Here is a 13,856-nt window from a genome sequence, read left to right as displayed (position 1 = left end):
TGTGTGTGTGTGTACAAATATGCTTCTAGAGACAATTTCATGTTTATAAGTATAGTTTTAGAAACAACAAATAAAGGGACCATTTTGGAAAAATTGTTTTGCTGTGGACAAGGCTTTAAAACTTATTTGTCCAAAATGAGGCCATTCAAAGCTCTATCTACAAATGGTAAGATATTAATTATTCACAATGTATCCATATAGCCCAAAATCAAAATATTTGAACTATTATTTTAAATGAACCTTAATGCTCACAGGTTTTGGGTCTTATTGTATAAAACAGTGTGTTACATACTGTACGAATCTAGATCTTTCATCGGAATTATTTCCATAAAAATGCTACTTTGTGACACTTCAAGCTTTTTTGTTATCTTTTCTCTAAGAAACGAAAAATATTCTGGTATTTTGGAAAAACTATGTTTTTTTTTTTTTTCAAGATCTTAGGTTTATTTTCACGTTGAAAAAAATGTGAGAGAAGACAGAGTAGTAAAGACTGCAGTTAAGTGAACAAAGCAAAGAGTGCCACAAATAATAATAAAAAATAAAAAAAAAACTATAAAAAGCAAAAACAAAGTCTTCAGAAGAAGAAAACCACAACAGGGAGCATTTTGCAGCAAAGATGGAGACAAAAGTAAACGGATCATGGGCTGGTGGTGAGGGGGTTACCACTCTAACTTTGGAGATGTTAGCTCAAAGAAAAAAACACATTTTTTATTTGACAAAACCCCAAAACGTCAAGTTTTCCTCTCAGTCTCAACACTTATGATTGTCAAAACAAAAACCAAAAAAAAAGCAAGAAACAAATCTACAAAACATTCTATTCATCTGTAATATGAATAAATCCTAAATATTAATCTGCATCTATTAAAAAGAATAAATATGGAATGATAAAACTCCTCTAGTCTCTAATCTAATATAAAATATTCTTGAAAATAAACATAACATTTGTATATTTCTGATTTAAAACAAAAGAAAAGTGACAACATTCAGTTTATTCGTGGGGAACGGGGCACAGACTGAGGATTAAAATAATCTCTGTGCATGTTCGAGATAAATTTGAGTTGCTATCACCAAATACAGTGTTCTATCAGCTGCAGTTATTGCACATTTATTGTTTGTGTTGCCTGTAAATCAATAATCTCTTCAAATGGCATGGAGGCTTTGGACTCAGAAGCTGCGGGACAGTAAATGAGACCTGGTTTGCAGGGATTCATATCGTTCAGGAACTTTGACAATGCTTGCATTTGAAATGTAAAAACTGAAGAATGTGTTATTGCTAAAGCTACAAGGTAAAAAATATTTTCTTGCTACAGTATAGAAGGTAAAAAAAAAAAAAGAGTTCATCCCAAAAAAAAGACGAAAAATACCCAAATAATCATTCATACGAGACACAAGCACCAGTTGATGAATCAGTAAAAACACCACGGTACAAATGAAATCTGGGGCAAAAAAATGGCAAAGAATTAACATTTTAATAGACGTGAGCCATAAAAAAGGATAACTGGATAACAAAAACACGAGAGCTTCAAAAATCCACAATTGGGGAGAAGCAATTTATAAAAGGGGCGTTAAATGATGACTTTCGGTGTGGTTTTCAAAGCACCAGTTTTGAAATTCTCTCCTCCGCTCAGTAGTCGGAGGAACACAGGAAGTGAGGAAGAGGATGTAAGAAGAGCCGACTTGCTGGTTTCCTTCATCGCCATAAGATTCCTCTTTGGGATCCTTGAGGAACATACACTCTTTCAGGGCTCCTTTATTTCTTCTTTTGGAACAACCTGTAGATCACAGAGAAAATATGAGGAAACGAGAAATTGCATTTCCTGCGAAAATGCAGTGTGAACGCTTATTGCTGAAGAACTTGCTGAAAAACAGCTGAAATTAGCAAAAAAAACCAACATACTGAAGCCTAGCTGAAAATGTAGAACAAGCGTAAATCAGCAGGAGAAAGCAGAAAGAACATAAAAGTTGAAATGAGCGCAAAAATGTGGAATTGGCTGAAAAAGCTAATATTAGCATAACAACTGCTAAATAGTAGCTGAAATAACTGAAACTAGCTGAAAGGAGCACAAGTTGAAATGAGCGGACAAAATTTAATCAGGCTGAAAGAAGCAGAAGTTATCATGAAAAACTTAAATTTATCTGAAAACAGCTGAAATTAGCTAAAATATACCAAAAAGGTGTAGATGAAAAGGTAGAACAAGCTTAAATTAGCATAAGAAAATAGAAAGAACATGTTTGCCCAATTACGCTGAAAGAAGCAAAAATTAGCACAAAAAGTGGAAATTACCTAAAAAAAGCTGAAATTGGCAACAAGAACAACAAAAAAACAACAACTGAAAAGTAGATAAAAAAAGAAAAGAAGCTGAAATTACCAGAAGGAAGTGGACAGAGTACATGTTTGCTGAATGAGGCTGAAAAAGTTTAAATGAGTGCAACAAAAGTGGAACTAGCTGAAAAAGATAAAATTAGCATAAAACAGCTAAATAGTAGCTGAAATAGCAGAAATAAGCTGAAAGGAGCACAACAAGCTGACATTAGCACAAAGAAGTTAGAAGAAGCACAAAAATGTTTTAGTTGGCAGAAAGATCCTGAAAGGAGCAGAACAGCTGAAAGAAAAAAACAGCCGAAATTAGCTGAAAGTAGCTGAAAAAAAGCTTAAATTTGCATGAGGAAGCTGAAAGAAGCTGAACCAGAACAAAATGTGAAAGGAGCAGTAAAAGGTTGTGAACAGATCTAAAGATTTGAAGGCTGTAAAATGAGCCCAATTCATTTTTTATGAGGACAAAAATGGCAGAAAAGGCTAAATATTTCAAAAAGCTAAAGTTGCACCAATACCAAAAGTCATAGCAGGAAAGAAAGAGCTGAATGTTTTGATAATTTGTTGAAATAGTACAAAAATTGTGGAACAAGAAAGATGCCGAAAAACATACGAAAGAAAAATGGATCACAATTGTGTGAATTCACACAATAAGCTGAGGGCGTTAGCTTCATGCTAACACCACCCATAACCAACAACACATCAGCTTGTTGCAGGACTTCAGTCGCTCATCCTCTTGACTGCCAGAGCAAATCTCACACCCCAGTGTTCATAAAACAAGCTCGCTGTTCAGTGCTTTGTCTGTAGCTCCACTGCTGCGCCGGGTTACAAGCTCCCAGAGACCTTCCAAAGCAGTGCTGTGCCAAGAGCAAGACAACAGATATGCTTAGGGGGGATTTAGTATCAAAAGGCCACGGAGATCTTGGCCATTTGCCTGCATCCAATATTTCACAGATACACTTGAGCAGTCGAGACGCCTGGGTTGAATTATGTACCGCATGGCACGATTTCTCTCAAAATTATGATTATTGTTTATGCTTTTTGACTGCATCAAACATTTGGTCAGTTTTACGCATTGGAAGTCTGATTTTGCTCCAGTTTTACAAACAGTTTAAAGATTTGCACCCCGTCTGTGTTTTAGCTCTCAGGGCACAACACTGGAGGCTGTTTCTACTCACTAATGTACCAGCAGGGCAGCAGCTACAGATGTAATCGGTTTCTGCCTGAATAATTTATAACCCTGATAAGAAAATCTCAGACAGAACACACAGGAAGTTGTAGGGCTTGTGCAAAGAATAACGGCCGCTCGGTTTGTTAAAATACCACTGAGGTTTCAGGCTGTGCGCTGGAAGTATGTGTCTCTGCTGCACACCTTTCAAAGTACTTACAAGGCAAAAACAAAGCATAGTGGATAAAACTTGTGGAGTAGAGCTGAACACGTTGTCTTTACTTTTTTCCATTTGCTACTTTCAGCAGCTCGGAGGTTTTTCACATTGATAGTGGATGTTTGTGTGAATATTTATGAAGCATTCACACTATTGTGATCCTTTTTTTTTTCTGTATGTTTTTCAACATCTTTCTCGTTCCACAATTTTTGTGCTATTTCACCAAATCATCAAAACGTTCAGCTCGTCCAGGAGAAAGGTGCTATGTCTTTTGGTATTGGTGCAACTTTACTTTTTGAAATATTTATCCTTTTCTGCCATTTTTTTCTCACTGAAAACAAATTTACATCCTTCAAATCTTTAGATCTGTTTACAACCTATTACTGCTCCTTTTACATCTTGTTCAGCTACTTTCAGCTTCCTTGTGCAAATTTAAACAGTTTTCAAGTATCTTTAGCTAATTTCAGCTGTTTTTCAGCTGTTTTGTTCTCCTTTCAGCTTATTTCTGCAAGTTTCAGCTTTTTCTACTATTTCAGCTACTGTATAGTTGGTTTTATACATTTTTAAGCTTTTCAGCTAATTCCACATTTGTTGTACTCATGTCAACTTTTTTCCCACCTAATTCAGCAAAAATGTGTTCTCTCCACTTCTTACTGGTAATTTAAAATTATTTATGCCTTTTTAACTACTTTTCTGCTGGGTTTTTTTGCTTGTTTTTTGCAAATAGCGTCTTTTTTCCAGATAATTTCCACTTTTTTTCTGCTAATTTCTGCCTCTTTCAGCAGACATGATCTTTCTGCTTTCTTCTGCTAATTTAACTTTGTTCTACATTTTAAGCTACATTTTTTTTTAGCATTTTGTAGATAATTTAGGCTGTTTTCATACCAATTCAAGTTGTTCATGGTAATTTCTGTCACTTTCAGCCTAATCCACTTTTTTCAGCCAATTTCTGCTTGTTATGCTCCTTTCAGCTTTTTTCTGCTTGTTTCAGATTTTCTGCTATTTCATTTACTTTTTAGCTGTTTTGTGATCAGTTGAGCTTTTTCAGCTAATTCCACATTTTTTAACTCATTTCAGCTCCTTCTATTTCCTTATGGTAGTTTATGCTTCTTTCTGCATTTTCAGCTACTTTTTAAGTATTAATTTGCTAATCCAGCTTTTTTTTAGCAACTTTCCCAATGTTTTGTGCTAATTTCTGCTTATTTGAATCTAATTCAGCAAATATGTTTTCTTTCGGCTTTCTGCTAAATTAGGCTTGTTCTTCCATTTCAGCTAAGTAATTTCAGCTGCTTTTCCAGCAAGATCTTCATCAATAAGCATTCACACGGCATTTTCGCAGGAAATGCAATTTCTCTAGTAATATCTTGACTTGAATTTCTTTTATTGCATGCAGATCTAAAAATACCTAATGTACTAGAACATCTTTCATTAAGCACAAAATGAGATATTGAACACATCCACCACAAACTGTTATGCTGTTCAAACAGAGGTTTTATGACAGAGAAACTCATTAATTTGAAAATGAAAGTGGTGTTGCAAAAAATAGTCATTATTTCCCAAATTCGGCTTCTTCCTGGAAACATGCAAAGCTGGAAATACAGATGAAGGGTTTTAGTTTCCTCTGTATGTTAATGAAAACAGGCAGTATATTAAAAAGTGACAACGTGTTGCATAAACTTTTCTGTATTTCCTTGTTGCTTTGTAGCTTAAAGCTAAATGTAATCATAGTTCAAGAATTTGGCAGAGCTACACTCTAAGAAATGACACGTTAGAATTATGTTAATTAAATTTTGTCAACTGGTTGTTGAGAAAAAAATCTACCAGTATATATTTATTAAGAATATTTCATTGCTTTAATACAACAAAAACTATATTTCTACTGTTAAAAACTTTTTTTAATCACTAAATTTGAGAATAAATATTGATATGATTCAAACAACTCCCAGATTTTGCATTTTAGAGTGCAGAGTGATGATTAAGACCTGAATGGAGAAAAATGTCTACACTGTACTAGTCAACAACGGTTTTCTGTTATTTTCACAGAAAATAGGGACTAAACTTGGCCTTTGACAATATCATGATTTGTGAAAAAACAAACAAACAAACAGAAAACAATCAACCCAATATATATATTTAAAAAAACATTATGTAGTCAAGTCAGCATATCTGTTTGTGTAGATTGTGTTTATGGCTACAAAACAGATGGGCTTTGTTTAATATTCCCACAGGTCATTTGTGGCATAAAGCTCAAAAAGTTATACAAAATGACCAATAAATCTCAAAAATACAAGCAGAATTTTCTTCTTTTTTACTTTTGATGTTAGTTCCTGCATGATATACCAGACTCTTCTTGCATTTGGTGTCAGATACCGGGTGGGCAGGATTGTTTGATTGTTCATACAGAACCAGGCCACAGTGTAAGTAGATAAGGAGCCTGTAGAAAGTGGCTACTGCACTGTGGGTAATTGTAAATGGCAATTTTAGTGAAGAGTTCCTTAAAGCGAACAGTAAGCGACCCATTACTGCTTACTCAGTGCCCATTCAGGATATTGTTAAGCCACATTATGAAGTGGAAAATTACCGTTTGCGTTGCTGGAATCTCCCCCCACCCCCTCACCCTTAAAGTAATGAAGCGCCTCACCTACGACATGTGATTTTGCTGAGAGGACAGGTTCTGTTGCTGCTGTTGCTGTATCAGGAGCTGCTGCTGTTGACGCCGCCGGGCCGTCCGGAGCTTCTCAAAGCGAGCCTCCATCTCCTCCAGCACTTTGGGGGTGTAGCGAACCACCAGCTTCACACTGTCTTTGGCTGCCTTCAGGAGCTCCACTGCTTTCTCGTGGTGTTCTCCTTCTACGCTCTGCAGAGGGGTACAAAGACCGAGAAAAGACCAGCTCTCCTGGCTGTTGGCCCACATATACCTCGACAAATCAAACTGTATGAGAACTGGTAGCGTACAGAACAGTATTTATCTGGGTAAATACCTAGAACTTGCTTTGTTTGTACTGGGTACATACTAGGTATTTACCTGGTATGTACCTGGTACTTAAGGATGTGCTCAGCGAGTACATTAGAATACACAGAATATTACACACCTGGCATATACTGTGTACCTTGTACTGTACAAGTTGTACGTAGTTGTTACTCACAGAGTACATACTGGGTACATACCTAGTGAATACAGCATATGTACCAGGTACTTACAGACTATAAACATGGTATGTACCAGCTATACCTGCTATAACCTGGTATTTTCCAGACATGTACCTGATATTTTCCATTTATGTTTCTGGTACTTATCAGCTACAGTACATAACATGTTCTAGTATGTATGTTAATATAGAATCTGTCCATGTTTTCCTTTGAATTTGCATGAAAATATAAGCCTGGTTAGACCTACCACGCCGTTGACAGACAGCAGCTGATCCCCTCGCTTTAGGCCACCGTGTCTTTCAGCCACACCTCCGGGAATGATACGGGAGATGTATATAGGGGAGTTCTGCTCCTTGCCGCCCATCACATTGAAACCTAACCCTTCCTCCGTCTTGGGAAGCTCGACCACTCGAGGGTGGGAGTGACCTTCGCTGGCTGCGAAAGCTGCAACCGTGGCCTAAGAAATGGGGGGAAAAAGGTAAGGTTGTGTTTGTTAAAAAAAAAAAAAAAAAAGAAGAGAGAATTTCTGTTTAAATTTCTTGCAGTTTTCAACAGTTTTCAAAGCTATTTTTCCAATAAGTTGACGAAACATTACAAAGTGACTGCACCATCTCATTTGTGCAAGGAGGGCCACAAAAAAGCTGCAGAATGAGGTCAGAGTTGAGGACTTCACGTGAGAAATGTCTGGCTTTTAGTGTAGATGGATTAACACCTACAAGTTCACAGCGATGGAGCAGCTAGACAGCTCCCCCCCCCCCCCCCTCGTTATCTCCACCAGCTGTGTTGGCTCTTTGTACCACGAGCCTTTTACGTCCACAACAAAGCACCGTGGATCTTTGAAGTTGAGCTCAGGAAAGCTAATAATAGCTGAACAGTGAAAGAGACAATCCACATATGTGCTGCTTCATTGTCGAGTCAGCAGTATTTATCAAAGGTAAAACAAATCAAAACCCATAAAAATGGGGGGTAGTAGAGAGAAGCATGAAACTTTAGAAGGTGTGCATCAGAATTCCCAAGAGCAGATGAATAAGACTGAAAAATCTGATGCTGCTTGAAAGCAGCATGAAAATATCTCCTCTCTTCAGAATTCAAATGACAAGTGCCCTTTCTCTTTCCTCGCTGTCTTCGCCCTCTCTGTCTCTTGCTACTCGTCTTGCGCCCTCGGTCCCACTGTGAAGGCAGCTCCTCAGCATGCATGCCGTCACCTCGCAGGCCTCACAGCACATCGACCTTCACAACTTTATCTGGGTCTCTGCAAACAAAAACATCATCTGGCAGATGGCCGGCGCCTCGAAGACACAGGAGGGATTTTAAATGAAAGGCTTGCCGGAGGATGCAACACATACCTTGTACGTTTCAGTTTCTATTTCGTGGTTAAACGTTTCAATTAAATTGGAAATCGAAGCCTGCTGCTCAAATTAAAAACACATCTCAACTGTTGAGAGATTTTCCATATCATTAATTAAACTACTTAGGGGCAAATGAATTTAAAACACGGTCATGACAAGTACTTTTTTCTTCAATTATTTTAACAGTTAAAGGAGAAAGTGGCTGATTTGACGTTAGGGCTACAACTTTTGTAAAACATTTTGTTCCCACGGGGTTAAACCTGTTTAAGCTCAGTAATATAGAGCGTCTAGACGTATTTTAGCTTATATGTTTGTAAAAAAAAGTACTGTAATTTTTGCAGCATAAGACACAGTTAAATCCTTTAATTTTGTCAAAATTCAACAGTGCGCCTTATGTATTAATTCTGGTTGTGCTTACTGACCTCGAACTGATTTTATGTGGTACACGTCGCTCAAAAATCATGTAAAAATGTTTTAGTATGATGTTGGTAAGCTTCATAGCCGCTACCGTGCATTGCAGCTACCGTAGTCAGGAGTCTCGTAGAGTACTGTATTTACTATATTTTCGTCTGTTTTTGCATAATTTGCATGCCCTGCGACTTACTGTATAGGCCGAAGCCACGTATTTATGGATTTTTTTCCCCATATTAATAAACCAATTTTTGGCTATGACCATTTTCATTCATTCTGACTGAAAAAAATTGAACGCTACCATTTTTCAGCCGCTAGATGGCACTAGAGTAGTAAGGCATGCCGGTGTATCATGTAATAGGTAAAAGTGGATATAATGACAAATTCAAGACAAAAACAACTGGACTTTAATTGTTATACTTTAATGTTTTTGTCTTGAACTTATTTCAATTTACCATGTCCTGGATGACTGAGAATCTTCACCAGCTATTAATGACATAATTGGCTTGCCATAACCTTCCACCTTCGTTCTGCTCGCTGCTTTGAGCAACAGTCAAATCAGCTTCATTTTGCTGCATCACCCCGGCGAAATGCAGCTAATTTGACCATTAAAGTACATTTATTAAGTAAAAGTTCAACTGAGACACACCTTTACTATAATTTCGAACAAACAAATAATTGTTTTTAGTGCTTTTCTTGTTAAATTTCGAAGAAATGCGCAGCGTTCCTCCTTCCTGATTTCCTCCCTGTCTGCGTGCTCCTGGGAGCACAGAGGCAGTGAATACTTTTTAAATACAGACCGTTGAAGTCCTTTTATTAAGTAAAAGTTCAACTGAGACACACATTTATTATAAAGTCGAGCAAACAAATAATTGTTTTTAGGTGTTTATCTTGTTAAATTCCGAAGAAACGCACAGCGACTCGTCCCTCTGCGCGCTCCTACTTCCGCGTATCGGCTTTTGAAATGCAGCTGATTTGACCGTCAAAGTGCATTTATTAAGGAAAAGTTAGACTAAGACACAACTTTGCTATAATTTAGAGCCAACAAATAATTGTTTTTAAGAGTTAATCTTGTTAAATTCTTGTTAAAGTCCTCCCGTACACGCTCCCGCGGCTGCCATTTGGCAGCCAATCGATTTTTGACACACCAGCCCACGTTTCTGGGTTCAGACCACATTTCCAGGTTGTAAGCGGTGATGCGTAACAAACGCGACGCGTCAGCAGAGACGCATGACAGATGAGACGTATTTATGGATTTTTCCACTTTAATAGACATATTTGGACTGATGTGACTTATAGGGCAGAGTGACGTTTACAGTGGAAAACACGGTAATACTTACGGTACTGTGCTTCAACACACCTGTACTGGTACATGGGAAAGTCCCATGTGTGTAAGGACCACAAACTGGCACCTATAAAGATACATGCTTATGAAGCGGAAGATGAAGAGTTTTATGGATTTGTGGAAGAGGAGTGTATTGTTTTGTAGTTTACTTACTTTGCATTTTTGAACAATGACTGAACGTTGAGAATGTTTAGAGTTATTGTTGCTATTGTGAATGCGTTGAATAAAGTTTGACTTACCGAAATGGACCGTTTTTGTTTGTTTGTTTGCTTAATGCGCCTTTTTAATCCGGTGCACCTTATGTATGAAATTAGTTCAGAAATTGTCCATTCATTGATACTGCGCCTTATAATCCAGTGCGCCTTATGGTGCAAAAAATACGGTACAAACATGTCAAAAGAACAAAAATGGTTTAACCAAGATTTTATTAAGACAACAAAAGAGCTGGTGAGTAGCTCTCCTCATCTGAAGCCTCCTCCAATCAGACTGGTCCAAAAAACCCACTTCCTTTGTTTTTGTCATCCTATCCTGTTCACATCCTCCACCCACTCATCGTGATGAGCTGAAGAGGAGTAGACTCAGCTGGACACTGAACTAATGAGGGACACACACTGAGATTGGCTCTTATTTCACGTTTTCTTCACATCTCATCATCCTCGTCCCCCTCCAACATATAATCAGAGAATCCTTTCTTTGCTTTCATCAACATCTTCATCTAGGAGGTGAAAGTGCTGATGAAAAGTTCAGCTTTAATCAAACAAGGCAAACTCGCCATTTTTAAGAATTATTTGCACTCACTGCTTTCTTTTAAATATTTATTTATTCATTTATATTTTATTGTCCCTCTGTCATGGTACAGAACTTTATAAACTGGATTATTTGAAGGAATGCATATTACCCAAAGTATACCAAAAATCATGTGCCATCTTTTAGAAGTGAGGCTTTGTGGAAAGGCTATGAGCAGTTAATATCTTACCTGTTGTGGATAGCTCTTTGAACAGCTTCAGTTTGGAAAAATAGTTTAATTTTGACTGGGTTGACAAGCTAAAAGCTGGCCTGAGTGAGGCCAAGATAAACATGGATAATGTAAATGTAGTTTTATGGCTACTTGCAAGCTCAAACAGCAGCAGAAGCAGCACTTCCTGTGCAGCATGGGACACTTCCTGCTGGGATATAATAAGATTTTTTTTCTGTACTAGGCTTGCAGTGGGAAATTTACAGCAGTGTAAAGGCCAAAAAACAATGTATGCATGAAACCTGAGGCCAGGTCGAATCGGATTTTTTTTGGCCCAAATACAACTCTATTTCTGGGTGGAGTTGCATGTTCTCTCCGTAATTGCATGGGTTTTATCCAGGTACTTGGGTTTCCTTCCGCATGCGTGTTAGGCTGATTGATAACTCTAAATTGTCCCTAGGTGTGAGCGAGACAGTGAATGGTTGTTTGTCTCGTTTGTCCCTGTGATGGACTGGAGACCTGTCCAGTGTGTCCTCTTCCTCTCGCACAGTGACTGCTGGACATTGACACCTGTGAACCACGAGACCCGAAAAGGAAGAAGTGGGTAACGATAATAGCTGTATGTATATATGTATGTATGGATGTATGGATGAATTAAATTAACACTTTTAATACTTAGCCACAGTCATCGCCACGCCTTCTGTTTTTTATTTGTGTTGATATGTGCATATTTCTGTTTCTTTATACTTAGTGCTGCTGACTCTCAACCCACACACTTCTCTCAAACTCACTCATCAACTCAGCAGCTTTCAGAGCTCATTTTGTCTTTTCAACAAAATGTCAAGTCGGTCCGAAAGCTAGCATCACTCACTTGAATAAAAGCATAATCCTGTCCAGTCCATACTGTAGATACACTCTGCCTTTTTTCCATCCACTTCGTTATTTCTCCTGCACTCAGAGCACTCAGCCCTGCCTCACCTGCCACCTGTCTGCTTCACATTCAGCCAATGGTTCCCCAGCGTCTGATCCTCCTCAGCCCCCTCTGGCAGCCACAAGCTCCTCTCAGCCTTCACTTACACCTTCATCTTCTGCCCCACAAACCTCCAGCTGCCTTTTAAGTACTTTCAATTAATTTGCTCTTATTCTCTCGATGCATGTGCCATGCATTTGGATTCTCCCTATTGAACACAACATCAACAGTGCATTTCATCAAAATATTTCCTTATTGTATAGTAGTTAAAGAAAAGTGCAGATTGATTTGGTTTTCTCATTGTTCCTAAATAAGGTTTAGGCCGCCTTCAGGTCCAGGCCTCACTTGCAGAAGAGATCTGTGATCTCAGTGGGATTTGCCTGGTTAAATAAAGGTTAATAAATAAATAAAAGAGCTGGAATCTGCAGTGATTGTCATTTATTTTCTTCCATCTAACATAAGAGAAACAGGATTTTCCCCACAGCTGTTCATTTAAATGGCAGCCTCCTGGTTGTGAATATGTATTGCACCCAACTAAATGCCCCTCATCCGACTCTTTTCATCTACCGTCCTGAATGTGCAAAGTAGATGCACCAGGTGTCAAAATACAAGTATTTTCAAGTTCAAGGATTTACTTTATTGTAAAATGATGTAGAAACATGTTAGCTGGAGAGATTTCTTAGAACTGCTGTATTTAAAAAATCCTTGCGCATCTGGAACTGATGGATTCAGATCATGCTTTTAATATTTTTCATGGATTCATAATTTGTAATTTATGAACTGCTTTTGTAGCTGTTTGGTTATATTGAAATTATCTTTTTTTTTAATTTAGGGTAAACACAGCTTGAGTTAAATATTGTTACATACAAGAGAGCTTCTCTTTCCAATAATAACTGTGAACTGGTGCTCCTTTGGCCATATTTGGCCCGAAGCTCATTCCATGTGATCCAGTTTTAGCTGAGACATCTGCAGAGAGTTCAGATGTTCAGATGTTGTGTCAAACCAAAAATGCTCAGTGAGTTGTCAGCCTTGTGGAGCGAGAATTAAATTTCTACACTCATCAGTCACTGTAAGAAAAGAAATAAAGGTAACACTATACAATAAGGTACACAACATTTGATTAACTACTAGGTCCCAGGTAATTAACCAGTAGTCCCCTAATAAGGCTAGGCTGTGTGTTCCCCAGTAAGTACTGGTTAACTACCCATCAGCTCCTGATGTGTTCCTCATTCATTCCTGAGGCATTCCCTAGTAGTTGATCAAATTTTGTGTACCTTATTGTAAAGTGTTACTGAAATAAATGCTACAGCAGTAGGTGCTAAGCTAAGTTCACATGAAGCTAACAATATTAGCAAGTTATTAGTTAGCAATATCAGTTATTTGCATTGGTATAAGCCTCTGAAGATGTGTTAGCTATTAAAATATTTGCTCCATGTTTGTGCCTAACTAGTTAACCTCCAGTGAAAGTTAAACAAACAGATTTTTTAAACAATACATAGCCTTTTGGAGCTCTTCGACAGACATTACCGTTGTCTAACTGAGAACCCTCATTGGTGGATTTTAATTATAACCATTTGTATTGAGTATATACATTTTTTTTAATTAATATTCATAAATATATTTCACAACTAAAATCACAGCCAAAGCATCTCAATCCAAAATGACAAAAGAGAAGAAGAATTTAAATGAAATACAAAAGACATATTATATACAATATCACGTACCTAATCAAAGGCTGTCTGTTTGGAAATACTTTAGCTCATAATTGGAAAGTTAAGTTGTTAATTAATTCAGCTTTCAGAGGTTTACTCTAGTAAATGAACTTTCCTACTGTTTTACAGAGACTGCAGAATTTGAAACTGTTCTTAAGTCTGAAGATAAGTGAGATCATTTTGTGTGAAAACTAGATTTTTACTTTTTACTGTTAAAGCATCCATCCATCCATCCATCCATCCATCCATCCATCCATCCATCCAT

General features: G+C 37.6%; 1 protein-coding gene across 1 annotated transcript in view; it reads right to left on the bottom strand.

Annotated features, from left to right (window-relative positions):
• Nucleotides 1-1,127: 1,127 nt before the first annotated feature.
• Nucleotides 1,128-13,856, bottom strand: part of lin7a (lin-7 homolog A (C. elegans)) — a 47,499-nt gene continuing 34,770 nt past the window's right edge. Inside the window, exons 4-6 of the mRNA XM_037695957.1 lie at nt 7,097-7,306; nt 6,341-6,556; nt 1,128-1,772 (exon numbers count right to left, since the gene is read on the bottom strand). Coding sequence (XP_037551885.1) covers nt 6,341-6,556; nt 7,097-7,306 — 426 coding nt within the window. The 3' untranslated portion in view covers nt 1,128-1,772. The remainder of the gene's footprint in view (nt 1,773-6,340; nt 6,557-7,096; nt 7,307-13,856) is intronic.

This window comes from Nematolebias whitei, chromosome 22 (assembly GCF_014905685.2).
Source record: "Nematolebias whitei isolate Nwh7 chromosome 22, NemWhi1, whole genome shotgun sequence".
Lineage (NCBI taxonomy): Eukaryota > Metazoa > Chordata > Actinopteri > Cyprinodontiformes > Rivulidae > Nematolebias > Nematolebias whitei.
The sequence above is the reverse complement of the archived record's forward strand: the minus strand, read 5'-3'. Positions and strand labels throughout refer to the sequence as shown.